This window comes from Typopeltis vanoorti, chromosome 4 (genome assembly GCF_054136105.1).
Source record: "Typopeltis vanoorti isolate ZY-2024b chromosome 4, IOZ_Tvanoo_1.0, whole genome shotgun sequence".
NCBI classification, from domain to species: Eukaryota; Metazoa; Arthropoda; class Arachnida; order Uropygi; family Thelyphonidae; genus Typopeltis; species Typopeltis vanoorti.
Window position 1 is genome coordinate 50,139,605 of NC_143552.1, and position 22,678 is coordinate 50,162,282.

The 22,678-nt window shown below is 35.3% G+C and overlaps 1 protein-coding gene across 2 annotated transcripts in view; it reads right to left on the reverse strand.

Moving 5' to 3' along the window:
* Positions 1–22,678, reverse strand: part of Grx3 (Glutaredoxin 3) — a 148,797-nt gene that overhangs the window by 68,778 nt on the left and 57,341 nt on the right. For both annotated transcript variants that reach the window (XM_090391139.1, XM_090391140.1), the window contains exons 5-6: positions 19,662–19,749; positions 19,028–19,117 (exon numbers count right to left, since the gene is read on the reverse strand). In XM_090391139.1, the coding sequence (XP_090247265.1) occupies positions 19,028–19,117; positions 19,662–19,749 (178 nt within the window). The remainder of the gene's footprint in view (positions 1–19,027; positions 19,118–19,661; positions 19,750–22,678) is intronic.

A 22,678-nucleotide genomic window follows, 5' to 3' on the forward strand; every position in this document is an offset into this window, starting at 1 on the left:
TTTACAAATGTGTACCTAAGATCATTAGAAAGGACATTATTGTACAGAATACCTGGATAAGTATATTTTTTTGAAGATAGGGATAACATATTTATATATGGAATTTGTATTGAGACAAAAAGGATGACCTTAAAAAAAAATAAAAATAAAAAAAAAGGGGAGGGGAGTAGAGTGGCAAGAAACAAACGAGCACAGAAACAGCAGAAATAACACACAGATAAAATAAATCTAATTCTTATACAGTATCTAAAATTTTTTAATTTGTGTGATTTTACTCGCTCTGAAAGTTTTTTCGTAGCTATGATGTAATAAGTGGTCTATGTTATTCCAAGTGGCGTAGTCTGCACTTCGCGTCAATAATGTTAAGCTCATACCTGGTATGTTGTATCCTTTCTCTGATTAATGTTAACAAAGTCTTGTAGTATATTCTTTTGACTGTTGCAGATTGGATATGTCCTTTTACTACTAAAAACTTCGGGATGACAGCAAAATCTCTACATCTCTTCAGAAATGCAAGGTGATTTAGTAACTTAGCTTTTTTGCATTTGTCCTTTTCTAAGCACCGAACTTTATGTTTCATCTGTGAAGTTAAACTGTTCATATTTGGTCTAATGTGTTAAAAGTAAGAACTTTTATTGTTAAAAGACCATACAATTTAATGATTACAAATACAAAGAGCCAACAAGTTTCACTAGCCACTGTCTAGCATTTTCAAGGCTGTACCTGGTGTGAAAACAAATGCATCAAGTTACATGAAAACATACACTTTAGTAACTGCTAGGCCATTACATTTGATAATTCGAGTTTGATGGCGTGCATGCATTCGAATGCTTCAGTCAGAATCCGGTACATGACCACGTGTTGTGTAGTTTTTCGCATATTGTAGTTCTGTTGAGCTGAGAGAATTGATGAGATATTTCCATGTCTTTAAGAATAGCACCTTGATTTCTATTTAAATTATTGCCTGTGCGCAGCACCACTGCTGCTTCTTTGAAAGTTCTGTGTCTGTAGTCATTCTCGATGTAATGCATAGAACTGTTTTTCCAATCTATAACGTGATTTGATGTTGAGAAATGACTAGCTAAACCAGATGTGATGATTCTATTGTGATTGACATCCCCACATGTTCCTTCTGTCTTATTTCAAAACTTCTAGAGTTTTGTCCAATCTAAGAAAGGCCACACGTGCATGGAATTTCATATACTCCAGGAAATTTGAAGAAAGTACCTCATCTTTGGGTGATCTTAAGACTTGTCTGATCGTGGCAGTTGGTTTAAAAACTACTCTGATGTTATGAGCTTTTAACATTCTCGCCAATTTTGTGGATACTGAATTAATATATGGAATGACAGCTGTGGACACATATTGGGGGGGGGGGGGGTTGTCTTTAAAAAGCAATTTGCTTAAAATGTTAGAAGGGTATCCATTCAGAGATAGAGTGTTAGCTATTTGTGACAGTTCTCTCTGTACATCTACTTCTTTCGAAATAGACCTTAAGGCTCGATTACGGAGCATATGAATGATGCTGTGTTTCTGTGATCTATGATGGTTAGACGAATAATGTAGATATCTACCTGTATCTGTGGATTTCTTGTAAATGGACAGTTTGACATTGTCATCTTCTCTCCTCACCAGTATGTCAAGAAAGGGTAGTTCTTTGTTCTTCTCCAGTTCCATAGTGAATTTGATCTTATTATGTAGTGAGTTGATTTTATTAATAAATTTATAAATCTTATTCTTCAACAAACTAAATTTCACTTAATATCTCATTATTTCATGAACCTTGCAGCAAGCTCATAGTTAATTTTATCTGTTTAAAATTATATAACGAATTCAATGAAACAATCAGCACACCACCATTCATGTTGCTGGCTTGTTGTGTATATTACTGAGGTTTTTTCATTTATTTTTAATTCAACTTTTTCTGTTTTATAGTTATGAATAGATCCACGCTGTAACCTACAGGCTTTCGATAGAAATGACAGAATAGAGCGGTTCTTTCTTATTTCCATAGTCTTCTTATGTCTATATATTAGATGTGTTCTTATGGCTGGTTTGCTAAATTTAAAACGAGGATTTCTGGGAGAAAAATTCTCAGCCACCTCTGTATGAAACTGGTTAACTCACCTTTAAATGAAAAGTCCTCATAAAAGTTCATGGGAAGAGTCAAAATTGATTGAGCTATGAGAGCTTATAGCTAATTATACCTAATCCTAAAATTTAACTTTCCATTCATATAAAGGGATGAGTTAGCCAGTTGCAATAACTCTTGAAGCCTTTTATGATGCCACCTGTTCACTCTGACACAGATGACATCTGTGAGCAAACATCATGCATTCACTAATTTTCTTCATAACATGCATACTTATATTCTCACTCTCTGACCAACAATATCTACCTCAAGTCTAAGATCTTTTTTCTGGTATAAGGATCCAGGCTTTGTCCTATATATACTGCTGGTTCAGTCTTATTTCTTTGTCCCATTTATTTAAACGGTTACTCACTACACAAGTTTTGCTTATTCAGTTATCTGTTTCCATATTTACATTATTTCTTCTGAGATTTCTGTAGTGATACTGGAGTTATGGTACGAACACCAAATTTGCATCCCCCCAAAAAAACTTAAACATTTAAAATTTTCACACTGAGTGACTTTTTTGTGTTGTTTTTTTAATCATCAAATTTGAAAATGATATTGGAAACTAACATAACTTTGTATTAGATATCTTGAACAATAATGACAGTGAGAAAGAAATAGGTCAGATAAGAAATTTTCCAAGGTACTCTAGTGAAAATTCTAAAGTACTTGTTAGAAGTACTATTGTTGGAGATGATATATAAATCCAAAATGAAAATGCAGATCCAGTGCAATAATCAATTAAAGACTTGAAATAAAGTCACTTTTTTTTGCACAAAAACTGCAAGTAACTAATTTTGTTTGTGGATGTACCAGCTATTAGGACAGTTTAATTACAAAGATTTTATAGTCAACTTTCACTATCAGCATATTATTTACCTATGGGATACACTACTATGCTCCAGAGCTACAATCAGCTCGCTTTTAAGCATGGTTTTCAGTAAAAATTGTGCCTAGAAGGCCATAAATCTCTCAAAACTATAAATAAAATTTTTTCTCTGTTTTCTTTTTCTTTGTCAACTTTAATGATTTATCTTTTTGTTCTGATTTTCATACCATATTTACCAAAGCAATTATTTTAGCTAAAGACACGGGAAGACTGTAGCTGCAAAGATATCCTATTTGAATATCAAGTTTAAAGATATTTTCCTTAATAATGTAGTCTATATGGATTAAAATAATACTGGAGGTTACACATAACACTGTCTTGCACCTGATTTAACAAAAATATCTTCCTGCACACAATTCTAACTGCCAATTAGTAAATTAAGAGTGCCTCTTAAGTTCATTAATGTAACAGGTTAATTTACATTGTACAGATATTTTGAACATATTTTTTTTCCCTAGGCATTTTTTCATGCATTTATTTGAGACTGACAAAGTATAAACAGAAATCTTTAAGCTACTATGATTTCTTGAGGTTATAAGATAAAAATCTAATTGTAGCAACCACTATTTCACCTAACTCAAGCTTGCCATTCATCAATTTTCCCTCAGGCTACTTTTCCAATTCATTTATGCAATTATATAATGCTTATAAAATGTTTTTCTGGAATCTTAATTATGCAGTATAGTCACTACAAAACTATGTCATCCTATTTTAGATTTCTGATAGTGATTTCAAACTCAAAGAATATGGACTTCCAGCATTCATCCTGTATAAAAATATCAAGAAAATATTGAATTTATGAAAGTAATTATCTTCCGATATTCAGAATATTTTTCATCTTCAGTTTTTATATCAATTTAATTATCTTAGATTCCATTTGCAGTACTTTCTTCTCTTATCTTCATTATATTTATTTTCTATATTCTTTTGAAAATTTGACTTAGTTCTCTTGCAATTTTTACCTATATTTTCTAAGGAGCATTGTACAGCAATCCCTCGATTAGTGCACCTAACGTGTTCTTTAAAACAGGTGCATTAATCGAATATAATAACCAATGGGAAAAAAGTATAATTCATTCCTCAAATTTCTTTTTTGAACCTTTGTTTTTGTGTTGGGTGGTGGTAAGAATTTTTGTGTATGTATTGGCCTGTGCATGTAGGTTTGCAGTAAACTGAGAAGGAGAGACAGCCAGAGGGAAGACGTGTGATGAGTGTGTCTAGGAATGAAAGAGTTGTTTTTTTCCATTTCAATGGTGAATTGGATACATTTGTGTTGTTTGTTTAGGTGGCTAAGGAATGTATTTAGAGCTTCGCAGCCGTGGGGGCCAAATGGCGAAAGTATCTGAGCCAAATTTTGGGCTTTAGACATGCTGTCTCTAGAGCACGTTGCTCAAAGTCTTCCATATAAAAGTTAGCTATAGAGACAGCATGCCTAAAGCCCAAAATTTGGCTCAGATACGTCGACGATATTTTCACCATTTGGCTGCATGGCCGCTAAGCTCTAAATACATTCCTTAGCCACCTAAACAAACAAACGTATCCAATGACACAAAACACTTCTGTGTCATTGTATCTTATGACACAAAAACTAGGTGTCAATAGCACCCTTAAACACAGAGCTCAAACTATTTGTTCTAATGAACAAGCTCAAAACCAGGAATACAAGATCATCAACCAAACATTTATAAAAAATGGATACAGTAAAAAAACTATCCACAAGATCCTCTACAAAGATACCAGTAAGAACAAAAAAGATTTCAGGAATGCAATTGCCATTCCTTATGTTAGAGGCATTTCTGAAAAAATAGACGGAACACTACGCAAATACAACATTAAAACCACCTTTAAATCCCCAAATAAGTTAAGACACCTACTCAGTTCTTCTAAAGATCCTCTTCCACACACCAAGCCTAACCAGGGGTATACAAAATACACTGCACATGTAACATACCATACATAGGGGAAACAGGGCGAACTATCCCAATTAGACAAGACAAACACAAACGACACGTTAAATACCTCCATTTTGGAAAAACTGGCCTTTCTGACCACGCACTCCAAACATACCACAGAATTGATTGGAAAAATACCAAGTCCCTACACCAAACCAAAACCTGGTTTGAGAGGAAATTTAAAGAGTCATGTGAAATGCTCAAACATCAACAAAAATGATGGCCTAACCATTCCAAGAATGTGGAGGACCCATCTACAACCTGTATAACAACCTAAACTAGCCGAAGAAAAATCCCACTACAAAAAGACAACCTGGTGAAGTGTTTGTAACATTCAACAGCAACTGAAGGAAATCATATTATAACAATCAGAACTGTACAAATCCCGAAGAATATTAATACATGAGGACTTTAGCAGTTTATCATTTTTTTTTTAAATTTTTTTTTCTATCGTTTTTATTTATTTTTATCACTAGAGGTCAGGCTAAGAAAAAGGATCAATTAACTACATAGATTTAGTTTACTGGTATACAGGGCTAGAGCATGTAGTTTGGTTCCTTATATGCATGTATCCTTCTGATGATGAAGACCTTGATACAGGGGTCGAAACGTCAAGTTTTATTTTATTAGTAATTAATAAAATAATCTTTTCAACATGTGTGATTTTGTGTCCCTAAATTTATAAATATGTAACATTTATTTTTAAGATGTGTATAGGTGCACTAATTGAATTTGGGTCTCGAAGAAAAATGATGCACTAATCGAAAACTCATTAATCGCGGGATTACTGTACTCACTTACCAGACAAACATTTTATATCATTCTTCCAATGGACTGCTTCTTTAATTTTCTAAGTCCTTGAAAGCTTTTTTTTTTTTTAATCTTTCAACATTACGACCTGATTCATTGGCTAAATCGAAGTTTTCTTCAGATTTTGCTATTCACTCTTTCAGGTTAAGTTTTTGTTTTTAAATGATGAATTCACCCTAATAACATTCGCAATTCTGGTGGAAAGGCTAAATATTCCTAATTGTTTTTCATGAAATTACATTTCATGTAATTTCATGAAAAATGTAATCAGAGTGTATAATCAATATTAATTATGATAACTTTAATACTTCCTATCTTTCGGCTACATTACATTGCCATCATCAGGGATCAACAAAACAATTATATGTGCACGCAAGCACTAACACTGGATAAATGAGGGTAAAGAAAGTAACAAAAGTCGAGTCTAAATTCCTAAATGGCACCTCTTCCTTATGGGCTAAACTAAGTAGTCTTGGCCTTTGGGCTGAAGATCTGAGGATGACTGCTTCCCAAATTTGGAGAGTTCCATGCACCCAAATTCGTTGAGGTGCAATAGAGTAGTCTTCTTCCAGCAAATCCCGTGGTGAGTGTCCAAACCATAATCAGCAAGTCCAGAGTGGCTGTAATGGTGGAAATGGATACAGTCCATGTGTTCGGAAATTCTGATATTGACTGTCCTTGCCTGTTTGGCTGCAGTAGAACAGTTTGCAACTGCAAAGTACCTGATGGGTCTAGGGAATGTGGCTGGACTTTGGTGGAGTGGATAAGGGATGCCAGTTTTTTTAAGTGGTCAGTAAGTGGTTGTCAGCATATATTTCTTTAGGATTTTTGTAAATTTTTTGGATGTGTCCTGGACATATGAAACAGTGATATATTTTGTGTAATCTCTGCTCTGAAGGGGATAGGGAGGAGGTACAAGATTTTAATATTTTGTAGGGGTTGTAGCCATTGGCTAAGAAAGTGTTGACAATGTGGTCAAGTTCAGTAGTTAAGACATTGCCTGTCAGAAATGATTAATTTTGCCATTATATAAGTTTTTATAATCCCATATTGGGGGAGGGAATTACTGCTGAGGAATGTATCTACCAGTATGTGTGGGTTTTCTATAGACTGAGAATGCCAGGGATCCATTAGGATGGAGTGTAATCAGAGTGTCTAGGAAGGGGAGACCGTTGTTGTTTTCCTTTTATAAAATAAATTGGATTCTGGGATATTGATTGTTTAGATGTGCTGAGAAAATGTTGAGTATCAAGGCCATGTGGCCATCTATGTAGCAAAGCCAAACACTGGGTTTATATGGAGCAGAGTTTAAAGCTTTTCTTCAAAGGTTTCCATGAAGAAGATGGCCAGGGGTAATGAAAGTGGAGAACCCATGGCTTTTTCCTATATCTGTTTGTAAAATTTTCTTTGCCAAATGAAATAGCAGAAAGTTCATGGTGAACTGAAAACAGGGCTGAGATATGAGGAGGATATATGACTTATATCCTCCTCATATTAGACCTTAGAAAGGTCTAAGGTGTCTTTGAGTGGGACATTAGTGAATAGAGAGAAGACATCAAAGCTGACTATTATGTCAGTGTGTTGGAGTGTGAGGATTTTCTATACTGACTTTAAGGCAGGCCAAGTTTTTTATGTGTGAAGGAGTGCTGCCAATACATTGTGAGAGCACTTTGGCTAATTTGTATGTGGGTGAATTTATGGTTTTTGGCAATCCATATATAGGGGGGAGGGGGCTAGAATTAAATGGTTTTACTTCAGTTTATTGGTGACTTCCACAAGCCAAGAGGTGACCTTTTTGAGGAACCTGTGAAGTGTTCTGATCTGTATATTAGCGGGATCAGTCTAATCTATAAGAAGGTAAGCAGAGTGATTTTGAAGTAAGGAGGCAAACTTACCTGTGTTATCTTTTTGATATAAAACCACAGTGACATTCCACTTATCCACTTTGATAATTACTATTCATTGTTGTTTTTAATTTCTTGTAGAGCTTCACATTCCTTCTTTGAGAGGTTGCTTTTCGGTTTTGCAAAGTACACTGGCTATATTCAATCTGATGATATTGGAAATATGGGTAGGAAGTGTATGGATACCTCGTTCAACTTGTATCGTTATTTATATCAGTAGATTAGAGTCGCTCTTTTACTGGAACAATTACAGCTACTCATGTTCTCCTTGCCAACATGGAAGCTATTCATATACTAGAAGAGAAGCTCACCACTATAATGAACACTGACCTTTCCAATGTCTCAATCGCTTCAGCAAACAGAGTTTGAAAAAAGAAAATGTTGGCATATTAAAGAGTTTTGACAAACTCAGCTTTCAAACATCAGCAAACCCAAAAAACTTTGTTGTTAACTTATTATCCTTCACCCTGAAGTTGTAAGCAATCAGCGCAATCACTTGTGGCCACAATTATGCACTAGCTCCTAAGAAATAATGATACATGTTGAACAAGGTATTCTTATACTCAGTCTTCCTACTCATTGCCAGCAACATCAGCTTGGATGTAGCCAGTGTACTGACCCATGCAAAACCACCAAAAAAGCAACCTCTCAAAGAAGGAATATGAAGCTCTACAAGAAATTAAAAACAACAACAGAATAGAAAATAATTATCAAAGTGGAAACCAAAAAAGATAACACAGGTAAGCTCGTCTCCTTACTTCAAAACTGATCTACCTATCTTCCTATAGACTATGATCCCACCAATACATAGATCAGAACACTTAAAAGGCTCCTTAAAAAGGTCACCTCTTGGTCTACAGGAAGTCACCAACAAACTAAAATCGTATACTCTAGACCCCCCCCCCCCAGCATATATGGACTACCAAAAATCCATAAATAAAATGTGCCATTAGGTCTGATTGTGAAGGGCACAGATTCTCCCACATACAAATTAGCCAAAGTGCTCTGACAATGTACTGGCAACATTCCTTCACACATAGAAAACTCAACTCAGTTTAAACCAGTAGAGAAAAACCTCACACTCCAACATACTGACATAACGGTCAGTTTTGATGTCTCACTCAAAGACACCTTAGATCTTATCCAAACTATATTTCCTCCTGATATCTCAGCCCTGTTTTGGTTCACCACAAACTCTAGCTATTTTGTTTTGCAAGGATCACAGAAAAGTACAAAAAATCTAGGCTCCCTATGGGAATGTGTTTCATACTCGTGTTCTCCAACATGGAAGCTATTCATATACTAGAAGAGAAGTTCACCACTATAATGAACACCGACCTTTGGATGACCTTTCCAATGTCACAATAGTTTAGCATGTGAAACTGTGGGAAGTAATGAAAAGAATGAGTTTTCCTAAACATACTATCAAGAAGCGACAGTAAGAATAGGTGTTGGATTAAATGACTGGACTCAGGTTGGAAGGGGAGTTAAGGCAAGGATGCATATTTTCTCCTCACTTATTTAGTTTCTATGCTGAGACCATCATGCATGTAGCATTGGAAGAGCTCAAGACAGGACTTAGGATAGGTGATAGGACTGATCAGAAATCTGAGGTATGCTGATGATACAGCACTCCTTTGTAATGACAAGGAAGAGCTAGGACAAATCCTTACAACTCAATCCTAGCAAGACAAGGATCATGGTTCTCAAAGGAAATACAGACAGGGAAACTCCTGAGAAACAAGTGCATCTTAATGGAGAAAGAATTGAGAATGTCAGCAAGTTCGAGTACCTAGGCTCCATTATAAATGTGAAGAATTGCTGTTAAGAAGACACCAGAAGATTAGGAATGGCTAAAACAACAATCAGAGACATGTCTAAAATCTGGAAAGATGAATATACACTATCTATCAATAATTGTCCAGACACTTTAGCAATTTACAATTGATACTAGCAGGCAAACCCTAATATCGGGTATGTCCACCTTTGGCTTCGATCACCTTCTGCACCCTTTGAGGGAGGTTTTCTACCAATATGTGGCAGACATCAGGTGGAATTTGTCTCCATTCCTCCATCAAAGCAGCACTGAGTTCAGCAACATATCGAGGACTTGCTGCGCTGGACCTCAATTGCTGCTCTAATTTGTCCCACAGGTGTTCGATGGGATTGAGACCAGGACTCTGCAAAGGCCAGGGTAGTCATTTAACACCCATCTCTTCTTACCATTCCATAACAGCTGCAGCTTTGTTGCATGGGGCACTGTCGTCTTGATAGCAACATGTTGTCAATGCTTTCTTAGCCAATAGCTACCACCCCAACAAAATATTAAATCCTGTAACTCCCCTCCTATTCCCTTCAGAGCAGAGATTACACAAAATCTATCACCATTCCATATATCTGGGGTATGTCCAAAAAAGTTAAAAATCCTAGAGAAATACATCCTTACAACCACTTACAGACCACAAAAAAAACTGTCATCCCTTATCCACTCCACCAAAGACCAGCCCCATTCCCTAGATCTACCAGGTATTTTGCAGTTGCATACTGTTCTACTGCAACCAAACAGGCATGACAGCCAAAGAATTTCTGAACACGTGGAATACGTCCATTTCCACAGCCACTCTGGACACTGACCACAGGATATGCTGGAAGAAGGCCACTATTACACCACAGCAAATACAAATATGATGGACTATTCATGGAATCTGCCTCCAATTTGAGAAGCACTCATCTTCAGATCTTCAGCCTAAACATCCAAGACTACCTAATTTAGCACAACAGGGGACAACATTTAGGACTCTAAGCCAGACTTTTGTTACCTTTCTTTAGCCTCATTTACCTAATGTTAATGCCTGCATGCACATATCATTGTTTCGTAATCCCTGATGATGGCAACGTCATGTTGCCAAAATATAGGAAGTATTAATTGAAAGCTATAATAATTGATCATACATTGTAATATAATGAGCAATTAGTAATAACATTTGTACATTCAAATCCCTTGTACAGTTACATCTTAAACAAATCTGAAGACATCACATCACTATCAACAATAACATGAGTGATACTTTTTTTTTTGTGGAGGGGGGAAGGTGCCTTCTCTCCATGTGAATTTATGCATATTTTTATGCTGAAAAAACAGTGTTAGTAATAATCAGTCCATGTCTTAAGCAGAAATCGAGCAGTTACTTCCAGTATCATATGCTTTTCACAAAACTTTTTTGTGTCAGATTGCTTTCCTATTCTGATGTTCAGATATCCAAAAACTTTTCCTTAATATCAGTTACTCTCTCTCTCTCTCTCTCGTAATGCAAAAATATTCATTTCTTCTACACTACCAGAACCATCTGTGAAACTAAAGAAACAAATATATTTCATTGTCTTCTAAAATTTGCTCACATCATCAGTTGAAACTGGCTCCTAGTTAAGAAGTTCATCTTCATATTTACTATTGGAAAATATAGTTACTCCCTTCTTTATCTTATTCCTAGTGCTTGAGGGAATCATATTTAGAAAGATCTCATTTTGTTCTTGTCAGTTTCAACAATGCCTGTTATGTCTGTATAATTGCTTGAATTCTTCTGCTAGTGCTACTTCTTTTCCATTGATCCATCTTACACTGCTGATGAATATCTTCAATTCTTCTGATATTTCCAAGAGCTGAGTTTTACTGTTTGACTCCTGGATGAAACCAGCAAGAAATTGGAATAACCTTGCAATGGCCTGGTCAGCATTATATCTATGTTTTATAACTATCATATGTAGTTTTATTTATCTTGTTTATAAGTCAGTATGTGATGGTTGCTATACTCAAACCATCAGATATTCAATGCTGATCTTTTGGTGTTTTCACCTGGTCCCTTGACAAAAATAGTGGAGAACCTTGACATTCAAGAGAAAGTCCAGCCAGAAATATATCTGACTGTATAGGACTATTATGACATTTATCAACTTTCAGTCAACACAGAATACAATATGATCAGCTAATTAAACACTGGCCATCCTCATTTCTTCAGCATCCAAATGGATAAACCTAATGATGGGGAATACCATAAGAAATCAAGTTAATCTATAATGAATGCAACCCCACAGTAAATTTAAATTCAAAGTAATCATAACACTAGTTTTGGACAAGTATTCTACTTGGAGAGTTGATCATCATCATCAAATTCCTGCCATGTACCCTCAAGGGGTGTACAGGATATGACAGTACTACATGAAAAAATTACATCATTACTAACTTCCTATCTACAATTTTCCTCCAAATCAGTCTGTTACTTGTCAAGACTCCAACATTATCAGATCTTATATTTCTATCATCTAAGGCACTTTGTACCGTATCAATCCACCTATATCTTGGTCTTCCTCTGGGTCGTTTTCCTGCCAACCTGGCAGAGAACACTTGTTTTGCTAATCTTTCCTCTCCCATTCTATTTAAGTGACCATACCATCTGAGATTATAGTTCGCCCACCATTTCTTGATCCCTTCTTGGCTTGATGCCAAGAATAGTAGATTCATGCTGAAGGGGAGAAAGAAATGAAGGATGTACGAATTGGTCGCCAACATGCAAAATCACGTGCTTTCTTGTCTGTCGCTGTGCTAGTACTAGCTTGATTTTTGTTCTCTTTTTGCATTATTTTTTTTATTATTAATTTGTATGATGGATCCAGTACAGACAACAAGTTCTATTGTTACACGTTTCAGTAGTTCTTGCAAAAGAATATTGAATAATGTTTTTCCAACTGTTATACAAGTAAAATAGTTACACTTTAAAAACAGCAATGTTCGTTAAAGAAAAGCTAAATTTTCCGACCTGTAATAATAAACAAACTCAGTTTGTTTATTACATTCCAGAAGACAGACTGATTACCCTATTATCGGAATGTATTCTCCTTTTTCTGACATGCGCAGAAGTGTCGAGGGACCTCAAATCGGTGGGCGAACTATAGCTCTGCTAACGCATTCCTGGATGCTGACAATGTCAAGTTCTTTCCTAATATCCTCATTTTTAATATGATATTGCCATTGATGCCATCTGTTCACGCCTCTAATCTTTCTCAGGACTCTCATATCTGCGGTCTCTAGTCTTTGGTCAAGTGTTTTACTTCTGACCCAGCTCTCAGATCCATAAGTTAAAATTGGTTTGAACACAGTTTTGTATACAGCTAATTTAGTGTTCCGACTAATTTCTTTCTTATTCCATGTGAATTTATTCAATTGACTTCCCACCATACCAGCTTTGCTGATTCTGTTGTCTATTTCTATATTTAGTTTACCATCTTCAGTAAAAATTGTGCCTAAGTAGCTGAAATGTTTTACTTGTTCCACAGGTTCTCCATTCACAACACAGTTGACATTTTCAATGATTCTGCCTATTTTCATTGTCTTTGTCTTTTTATTGCTGACCTTCATACCATATCTATTACAACAGCTATTCAATTTAGTCAGAAAATCTTGCAGACTTGTAGCGGATTTATTTAGAAGTATAACATCATCTGCATAAAGCAAAGAGCTGACATTAACATCTCCAATTTTGATATCAGGTTTAATACCACATTCCTTCATAATGTGATCCATATAGATAATGAATAACAGAGGGGATAATGTACATCCTTTTCTCACACCAGATTTAACATTAAACCATCTTCCTGTACTTCCTTCAATTCTAACTGCTGACTCACAACTCAAATAAAGACTAAGTATTGCTTGATATAATGCCCCATTGACACCATATAACTGCAGCGTATTGAATAGCTTCTCTCTTGGCACCTTGTCATATGCCTTTTCCAAATCGACAAAACTTAAATACAGATCTTTGTTATATTCCCATGCTTTCTCAAATATTTGTCATAAAGTGAAGATCTGATCCTGACAGCCTCTATTTGGCCTGAATCCAGCTTGTTCTTCACCAAGCTTTTCTTCCACAATTCTTCTCAACCGTTTCTCAAGTATACTTGCATAGATCTTGCCAGGAACACTCAGTAGGGAAATACCTCTGTAATTCTCACATTCAGTTTTATTTCCCTTTTTATATATGGGTACTATGAGAGATCTACTCCAATCATCTGGAATTCGTCCCTCTGTCCAGGCTTTCTGAACTATGCAGTGCAGCCACTGTAAGACTCTTATACCACCATACTTCAGAATTTCTGGTCGAATATCATCTACTCCTGCTGCCTTTCCACATTTCAAGCCTTTGATGGCGTTTTCTACTTCAAGTATGGATATGTATTCCTGACTGCATGCCTGGTCAGTGTTTTTTTATCACTGTGCTGTCATCACTGCTTGTTTCATTTAGCAGTTTTTCAAAGTAATTACTCCATACTTCAAGGATATCTTTTTCTCCTGTTTTCATTTCATCTTTATCATCTCTAATTCCTTTTACAGCACTCTTTCCTCCATTCCTAAGCTTCTTCAACAACCTCCAGAATATTTTGCCACCTTCTTGATATTTATTTTCTATATTCTTGCCAAAGTCCTCCCATGACTTTTGTTTAGCTAGTTTTACACACTGTTTAGCTTTCTTACATTTGTCTCTGTATTCTGTAAGAGTAAAAGCTGACTTATTTGCCAGGAACTTTTGATATGCTTTCTTCTTTTCCTTCACTGCCTCTTTAACTTCCTGTGTCCACCAGAGAGTTCTGATTTTTTTTATCTTTGCACACAACCTCACCACATGCCTCTCTGGCAGAATCAATCAATGTTTCCTTCAGAGTTTGCCACTGAATCTCCAAGGTTTGATTCCTGTTCTCAAACTCTTTCATTTTCTTTTCAATAATATTCCTGTATTTTAGTCTACAGTTTACATCTGAGAGCTGCTCAACTTTTATTCGCTTTAAAACATTCTTACATGTTATTCTTTTCAATATGAAATTCAATTTTATCCTGCTCAAGACTAAATAGTGATCACTTCCAATTTCAAATCCTCTGTACACTCTGGTGTCCTGCACCAGGGAGAAAACATCACTATCAACAATAACATAGTCAATGAGACTTTTCTTATTCCTAGCCTCTTCTCTCCATGTGAATTTGTGCACATTTTTATGTTGGAACATGGTGTTAGTAATAACCAGTCCATGTCCTGAGCAGAAATCCAACAGATATTTGCCATTATTATTAGCTTTGCTCTTTTCTCCAAATTTTCCCAAAATATTTTTGTATGTCTCACAATCATTTCCTACTCTACTATTTAGATCCCCAACAAGGACCAACTTTTCCTTTTTCATTGTGTCAGTTGCTTTTTCTAAAGCCTCAAAAAATTCCTCCACTTCTACCTTAGTAGAACCTTCTGTGGGACCATAGGCACAAATAAGTCTCATTGTCCAGTTCCCCATTCTCATATTTGCCCACATTACTCTACTTGAGACTGACTGCCATTCAAGAAGATTAGCCTCGTATTTTGTGTTGAATACTATGGCTACTCCTTTTCCTTGATTGTTATTGCCTGAATATAGCATTTTGTATTTATTGCTCAGAAAGATCTCACCAGTTTTGGTCTTTTTTGTTTCAGTCACCCCTATTATGTCGATCTGGTACTTATCTAATTCCTCAGCTAGCTCCATTTCTTTGCCATTCAGGCTTCTTACGTTGATAGTACCGATCTTTAACTCTGGTGATGTTGAGTTGGGGTTTGTTTTCAGATTTGTTCCAGTAGCTGACTTTTCGCTGTTCGCCCTGGTTCCCTGGCGAAAACAACGGGGGCCTTGTTTAACCGGGCGACGTCCCAGCCGGCATGAAATTTTGTCATGTTGTACCATCATTTTTTATTTTGGTTTAACCAATAAGAATACAATTTGGTCGGCTAAATCCCAAATTGCCAGCCCATCCTCGTTCGTTCAGTATCAAAGTAGATACCCAACAGGGTGCACCACGAGAAGGTGAGGATTGGACATTAGGTCAGAAGCCCTGGTCGGTTCTCCGCATTCCTTTAAAGGCTATGTGGAGGTCTCCTCTCAGTTATACAGCTTTGACCCTTAAGCACCCCTGTAGATTTGATAGCTCACAAAAACCACCTTCTCAAAAAATGTGTATAATATTGCATAAAATGATGAAACATCAAAGAAATTACTGAGCAAATAAAATAACACTTTCAATTCTACTGTGCAAAAAAGTTTTCATCCTGAATTACAAGAACAAGAAACCAAAAAATATGATTTCATACATTTGAAATGAAGATTATCATTAAATTCCTGACATATACCCTCATGGGGGTGGGTTTACAGGATCTTATGATAGTACTACATGAAAAGTTACATCATTACTAACTTCCTATGAACAATTTTATTCCAGATTAGCCTGTTATCTGCCAATATTATCAGATCTTATATTTCTGCTTCTAAGGCATTTTTTACTGTAATCAATTCACTTACATCTTGGTCTTCCTCTGGGTCTTTTTCCAGATATCACAGCAAAGATGCTTTTTTTCAGCTAATCTTTCCTCTCCCATTCTGTTTACCACCTGAATTCTGCTAACAATATCAAGGTCTTTCTAATATCCTCGTTTTTAATATGATACTGTCATAGATGGCACCAATTCAGTCCTCTAATCTTTCTCCAGACTGTCCTATCTGCAGTCTCCAGTTTTTGATCACGAGTTTTATTTCTAAATCAAATCTAATCCATAAGTTAAATTTGGTTTGAACACTGTCTTGTATACAACTAGTTTAGTGTTTTGACTAATCTCTCTTATTCCATATAAATTTATTCAGTTGACATCATACCATACCAGCTTTGCTAATTCTGCTGTTTATTTCCAAATTTCATTTGCCATCTTCACTAAAAACTGTGCTTAAATAGCTGAAATGTTTTATTTATTCTATATGTTCTCTAGTCAGGATGAAGTTGATATTACCAATGCTTTTACCTATTTTGAATATCTTTGTCTTTTTAATACTGATTTTCATACAAAATTTATTACAACAGTTATACAATTTAGTCGGGGACTCTTGCAGACTTGTACTGAATTTATTTAAAAGTATAACGTCATCTGCATAAAATAGAGCCAAGATTAGCATCTCCAATTTTGATATCACATTTAATACCACTTTCCTTCATAATGTGATCCATATAGATGAATAACAGAGGGGATAATATACATCTTTGTCTCACAACTGACTTAACATCAAACCATTTTTCTATATCTCCTTCAATTCTAACTGCTGATTTACAACCTCAAATAGAGACTATGTATTAGCTAAATTAGCTGTATACAAGACAGTGTTTAAACCAATTTTAACTTATGGATCTGATAGCTGGGTTAGAAGTAAAACACTTGGCCAAAGACTAGAGACTGCAGATATGAGAGTCCTGAGAAAGATTAGGGGCATAAACAGATGGCATCAATGGCAATATCATACTAAAAACAGGATATTAGGAAAGAACTTGATATTGTCAGCATCCAGGAATGCATTAGCAGAGCTAATCTCAGGTGGTATGATCACTTAAGCAGAATGGGAGAGGAAAGATTAGCAAAACAAGTGTTCTCTGCCAGGTTGTCAAGAAAAAGACCCAGAGGAAGACCAAGATATAGGTGGATTGATACAGTAAAAGGTGCCTTAGAAGACAGAAATATAAGACCTGATAATATTAGAGTCTTGACATTTAACAGACTGATTTTGAGGAAAATTGTAGATAGGAAGTTAGTAATGATGTAAAGTTTTCATGTAGTACTATCATATCCTATACACCCCTTGAGGGTATATATATCAAGAATTTGATGATGATAGAGACTATGTATTGCTTGATATAATGTCCCATTTACACCATATAACTGGAGCATTTTGAATATCTTTCCTCTTGGCACCTTGCCATATGCCTTTTCCAGATCCATAAAACTTGAATACAGCTCCTTGTTATATTCCCATGATTTTTCAATTGTCTGTCTAAAAGTGAAAATCTGATCCTGCAACCTCTCTTTGGCCTGAACCCTGCATGTTCTTCTCCAAGATTCTCTTCCACATAATAAAGCTGAATGTAAGAATGTAATTCTTACATTCAGCTTTATTCCCTTTTTTTTATAGATGGGTACTAAGAGTGCTCTGCTCCAATCATCTGGAATTCAACCCTCTGAATTATGCAGTGTATCACTAAAACTTTTATACTTCCATATTTTAGCATTTCTGGTCAAATACCATGCTGACCAGAAATCAACAACAACAAACATACACACATCAAGAATATCTTTATCCTCAGTTTTCATGTCCCCTTTATTATCTCTACTTCCTTTTACAGTACTCTTTCCTCCATTTCTGAGCTTTTCCAATAGCCTCCAGAATATTTTACCACCTTCCTGATATTTAATTTCAATGCTCTTATCAAAGTCTTCCCATGACTTTTGTTTAGCTAATTTTATGCAATGCTTTGTTTTCTTACATCTCTGTATTCCTTGAGCACAAGGTAAATTACTTGCCAGTAACTTTTGATATGCTTTCTCCTTATTTTTCTCTTGACTGCCTCTTTAACTTCCTGAATTAAAGAGATGCCTCTCTGGCTGAATCAAAGTTTTCTTTAGCTCTCTTTTCTTTAATGGTTTGACTAAAGTTTTTCTTTAGGCAAACCACTGAAAATCAGTGGTTTGCCACTGAATCTTCAAGGTTTGGTTCTTGTTTTCAAACTCTCAGTTTTTCTTGAATAATGTTTGTGCATTTGAGTCTACAGTTCACATCTGATAGCTGTTCGACTTTATCCTGCTCAACACTAAATGGTGATCACTTCCTATTTCAAATCCTCTGTATACTCTTGTGTCCTGAACCAATGGGAAAACATTATCGCCGACAATAACAAAGTCAATGAGACTTTTCTTATTTCTCGCATCTTCTCTCCATGTGAATTTTGTCTTCTTTGTTTCTTATTTTTTCTGCTAGTTTCACTTCCATTGATGCTTCTTCTGTTGAATGTGCCAATCTTGATTTCTGCTGATGTTGCGTTAGGGTTTGTTTTTTTTTCAAATTATATCTCCTGTTATTTATAGAATCTACACTGGGTGTGGCTTAAAGAAGTAGTAATAATTATAATACAAGTAATTTAATTATAATTAATTATTTAAAACATCTAAACTTTGTAAGTAAATTTATCACAATATAATAAATACATGATGACAGTTTCAACAATGTATAGCAATCTTAACGTTATAGTCATTCAAGAGTGACAGCATGTAAAAATGTAAATCAATTTTCACTAATGAAAATTTATTGTGCATTTCTAAACTGCATCTACTGGTTATTATTTTCAATCACCACAGGCTTAATATTCTTAGCAAATGCTTTTTTGAATAATTCATATAATATGTTTTATTATAGCTAATAAAATTGCATTATATGAAATTAATATTATCACCTTGTCTTACTTCCTCATCCAGAAGTATGTTGAAAGAACTATAATCTGCATTGTGCTTGTCCAGGAGATTCACCACCTGTTTACTATACCCTAAAGTAAAACATGTGTGAAATATTTTAAATATAGTGGTGGGAAAAGAATAGGTATATATATATATATATATATATATATATATAAACACACACACACACACACACACTGATTTACCCTAGCAATAAAACAGCTATAAAAAAAGCAATTAAAAAAGGACTTGCTTCAGTGGGATAAGTCCTGACAGCTCTGTATACTTTAAAGATTTTGCAAAAGTTGCACATTTACAAAAAAAAAAAAAAAAACTGTGTGTATGTGTATATTAATTTTTAGTAAATTAAATGAAACAAACAAGTAGCAAAGTATACCAAATATATTATGCACGTTTCTAAATATTAAGGAGGCAAATATATATAATAAATCCAGTATTAAATAAAATCAAAGACCATTATACATATTTTAATCACTGAGGATTGCTCATTGGCCATGACAAGAAAAACCTTATTAACCAATGCATACTGTTTTTTCTCTTATAAGCATGCAAAAGTTCTTGGACAAAATCAGAGGGAATGAGATCATTCATCAGAAGGGTCAGAATACTTACCACATTTGGGTTCTTCGGGAGTTCCTTTCATAAAAAGCATACATGGTGCTCTGTTGAGCAAAGCATTCAGCTTACTATCGAGATCTTCCTACATTAATATAAAAAAGCAAATGTGTATACCATTTATATGCTTGTTAATAACCTGTAAGATTTCAAGAGGTATTAATTTAAAAAAAAATTACCTTACTATATTCAAACATTGGAGTCTATTTGACATCACTAGCAATGTGAAGAAGCTGAATCACACCATGCTATGATATTCGAAGATTACCAAGAAACACTTTGATTAGTAATTAGCAAATGATAACTGTAATAGCCTAATCACTATTAGAAATTAAAGTTGGAGAAAAAAAAAAGTAATACATAATGAAGCATCAAAAGAACTTGTAAAAATTTCAAGAAGGAGCAAACAAACAAACAAACAAGCCTAGTGATCATGTTCAATAAAAATGGTGCATTTTTGTGAAGTGATACCATCCATTACCAAAAGTGTACTGCAGACAAATTTTGTTTTACCCAATTTTGTCGTTACAATGGCATAAGTGAAACTAAAATTGAAATCAGAAGATAATGAGAGAAGAACTACAGTTTTTTTTTGTTTTGTGAGAGAAAAATAAACTGCATTTTGAGAGCATTGAAACTAGGCTGTTACTTTTTTTTGAAATCACTCCAAATTCTGATCCAAAATACTATATGTCATTAAATTATATCTAGCCAGAGATAAATTATTATTTTGAATCTAGGAGTGAAAATTACCTTATTACACCATAGATCATGACCAAATATACATTGCATCAGCAGGGTCATAAAAGGTAAAGGTGTGTACATAGAATAATTTCTAACTATTAAGAACTAAATATTTCGGGTATTTTCAGTTAACAAGAATTAGTGATATCTATATCAAATTTGTAGCATATATGAGTAGAAAAGCCTATAGCATTTGCGTAAAAATTTGATGACAGGATCAGCCCCCCCCCCTCTTTTCTCTCTCACACACACACACACACACACACACACACACACACACACACACACACACACACACACACACACACACACACACACACACACACACACGTGCTGCAAGGCCTGTAATCAAATAAATACAGTGTGTGGCCAAGAATGAAGTGATCTGGTGATATTCTTTTTAAACAGCTGGAGGTTGTACTTTTGTGAGAGCATCCAAGATTGGGTTTGAGGATTTGTATAGATTAAACTGAATACATGAAAAGTAATGTCTCAAGCAAAATAGAATGCAAGTTGTTTAAGAAACTGAGGATGCTAAGAAGTGATGCAATTATGCCAAGAAAAGTCAGCCCAAGAAGAGAAATTCATAACAGTCATAGTCATGACTGTTAAGAATAACATTATCAAAGCTAATGCAAAACAAAAAAACTATATTTTTTTTGTTTTGCAAGAGAAAGATAAACTGTATTTTGAGAGCATTCAAACTAGACTGTTACTTTTTTTTTTTGAAAGATGGTGTGGAGATCAATGTTAGGCACTTTAGGTACTTGCTGTAGATGATCTGAAAGGAGATGTTTGAGAACTGCAAGGTTTGTTATATGGATATGATAAATAGAGAGTGCCATCAGAAAGTTGTGGATGGGTTTTGAGGTCAGTGAACAGTCTTAATGTATATGAAGAGAGTGGCTAAAATAACAGAGCTCTGAAGAACACCTATATTAGTTCTGAAGATAGAACACCTTCAACCATTACGTGCAGTAAACAGCAAGGAAGAAAACTGCAATCCAACAAAGGGAGGAATGAAGACCATAAAATGGAAATTTGCTGAGATCAATGGTAAACCTTATCATGCATCTTGGATATGTCAACTGTGACAGTACAAGTTTCTCCACACCTTTCCATGACACACACATCCAGAGGTGGGATGTGTGTGTCATGGAAAGAATAGGTGAGAACTGTTGTGAATCTTGACTAGTGAAATTCATACCCATGTTAATCACTGATTAATAGACAGTTCCAAGTGTTGAAGAAACTGAATGTTAATGATCTCCATTACTTTAGAAAATACTGAGGTGAGAGCAATAGGTTGATAGCTTGATGATAGACACTAATCACCTATTTATGGAATTGGCTGTACATGGGCTTGCCTCCATATTGCAGGGTGGATGGCAGGTGAGTTCTGTAGCACTTCTCCTGAGTACAACTGGTGGATACCATCAGAACCAGAAGCCTTTTCATATCTAGGTTATTCAAGGTTTTTCTGATATCTTTCTTGAAGAAAGCCACAGGAGGCATGTAATGCAATGTTCCCAGTAAAGGAGAAGAAAGATGCCAGGAGGTCAACTTTATCTCTAGATGATGTTGCAATACTATCATCTGGGTGAGAAAGGTAGGAGTACACATGGACAGAAGCTGCACCCAACTACTTTTGTTAGGAACCATAAAAGAATGACTGCCCACCTGCAGTGATTTTTCTACATTTAGCTCTTCAAAAGTTACACACACCCATTAAATGATGGCTCCGTAAGTGGTGCAATTTTCAGTGTAGGCTGTGAATAAAGCTGGAATTTTTATCTCAAGTCACTTAATAATAAGCTGATTTTTTCTTAGACAACCCTGGCTAACTTTCTGGAAAATCATGGCTTGAATACTTGGGGGAGGGTATTGTGAACAAAATTGAGAGCAAAGATCCCCGATGGATAATTTCTGTAAGACAGCAACAAGTATCTGGATCTAGAGGGGAGAAACAGTAGGCTAACCATGGAAAGGAGTCAGTCTATGAAATCTATCCATTTGGCACTGTTTTATGCCAAGGGACATGAAGTTTTCAAAGGCTGAGGAGAGGGTATTTCAATAGAGGTGAGATTGTGATCTAAATTACTAGGAGGAGAAATCAACTCAACAGTACACCTGGAAGTAGCAGTAAGACTTATTTGTGCTTATGGACCCAGAGAAGGTTCTAATAAGGAAGTAGTGAAGGAATTTTTCCACACATTAGAGAAGGCAGCTTACACAACAACAACAACAAAAAAAAAAAGTTGGTCCTTGTT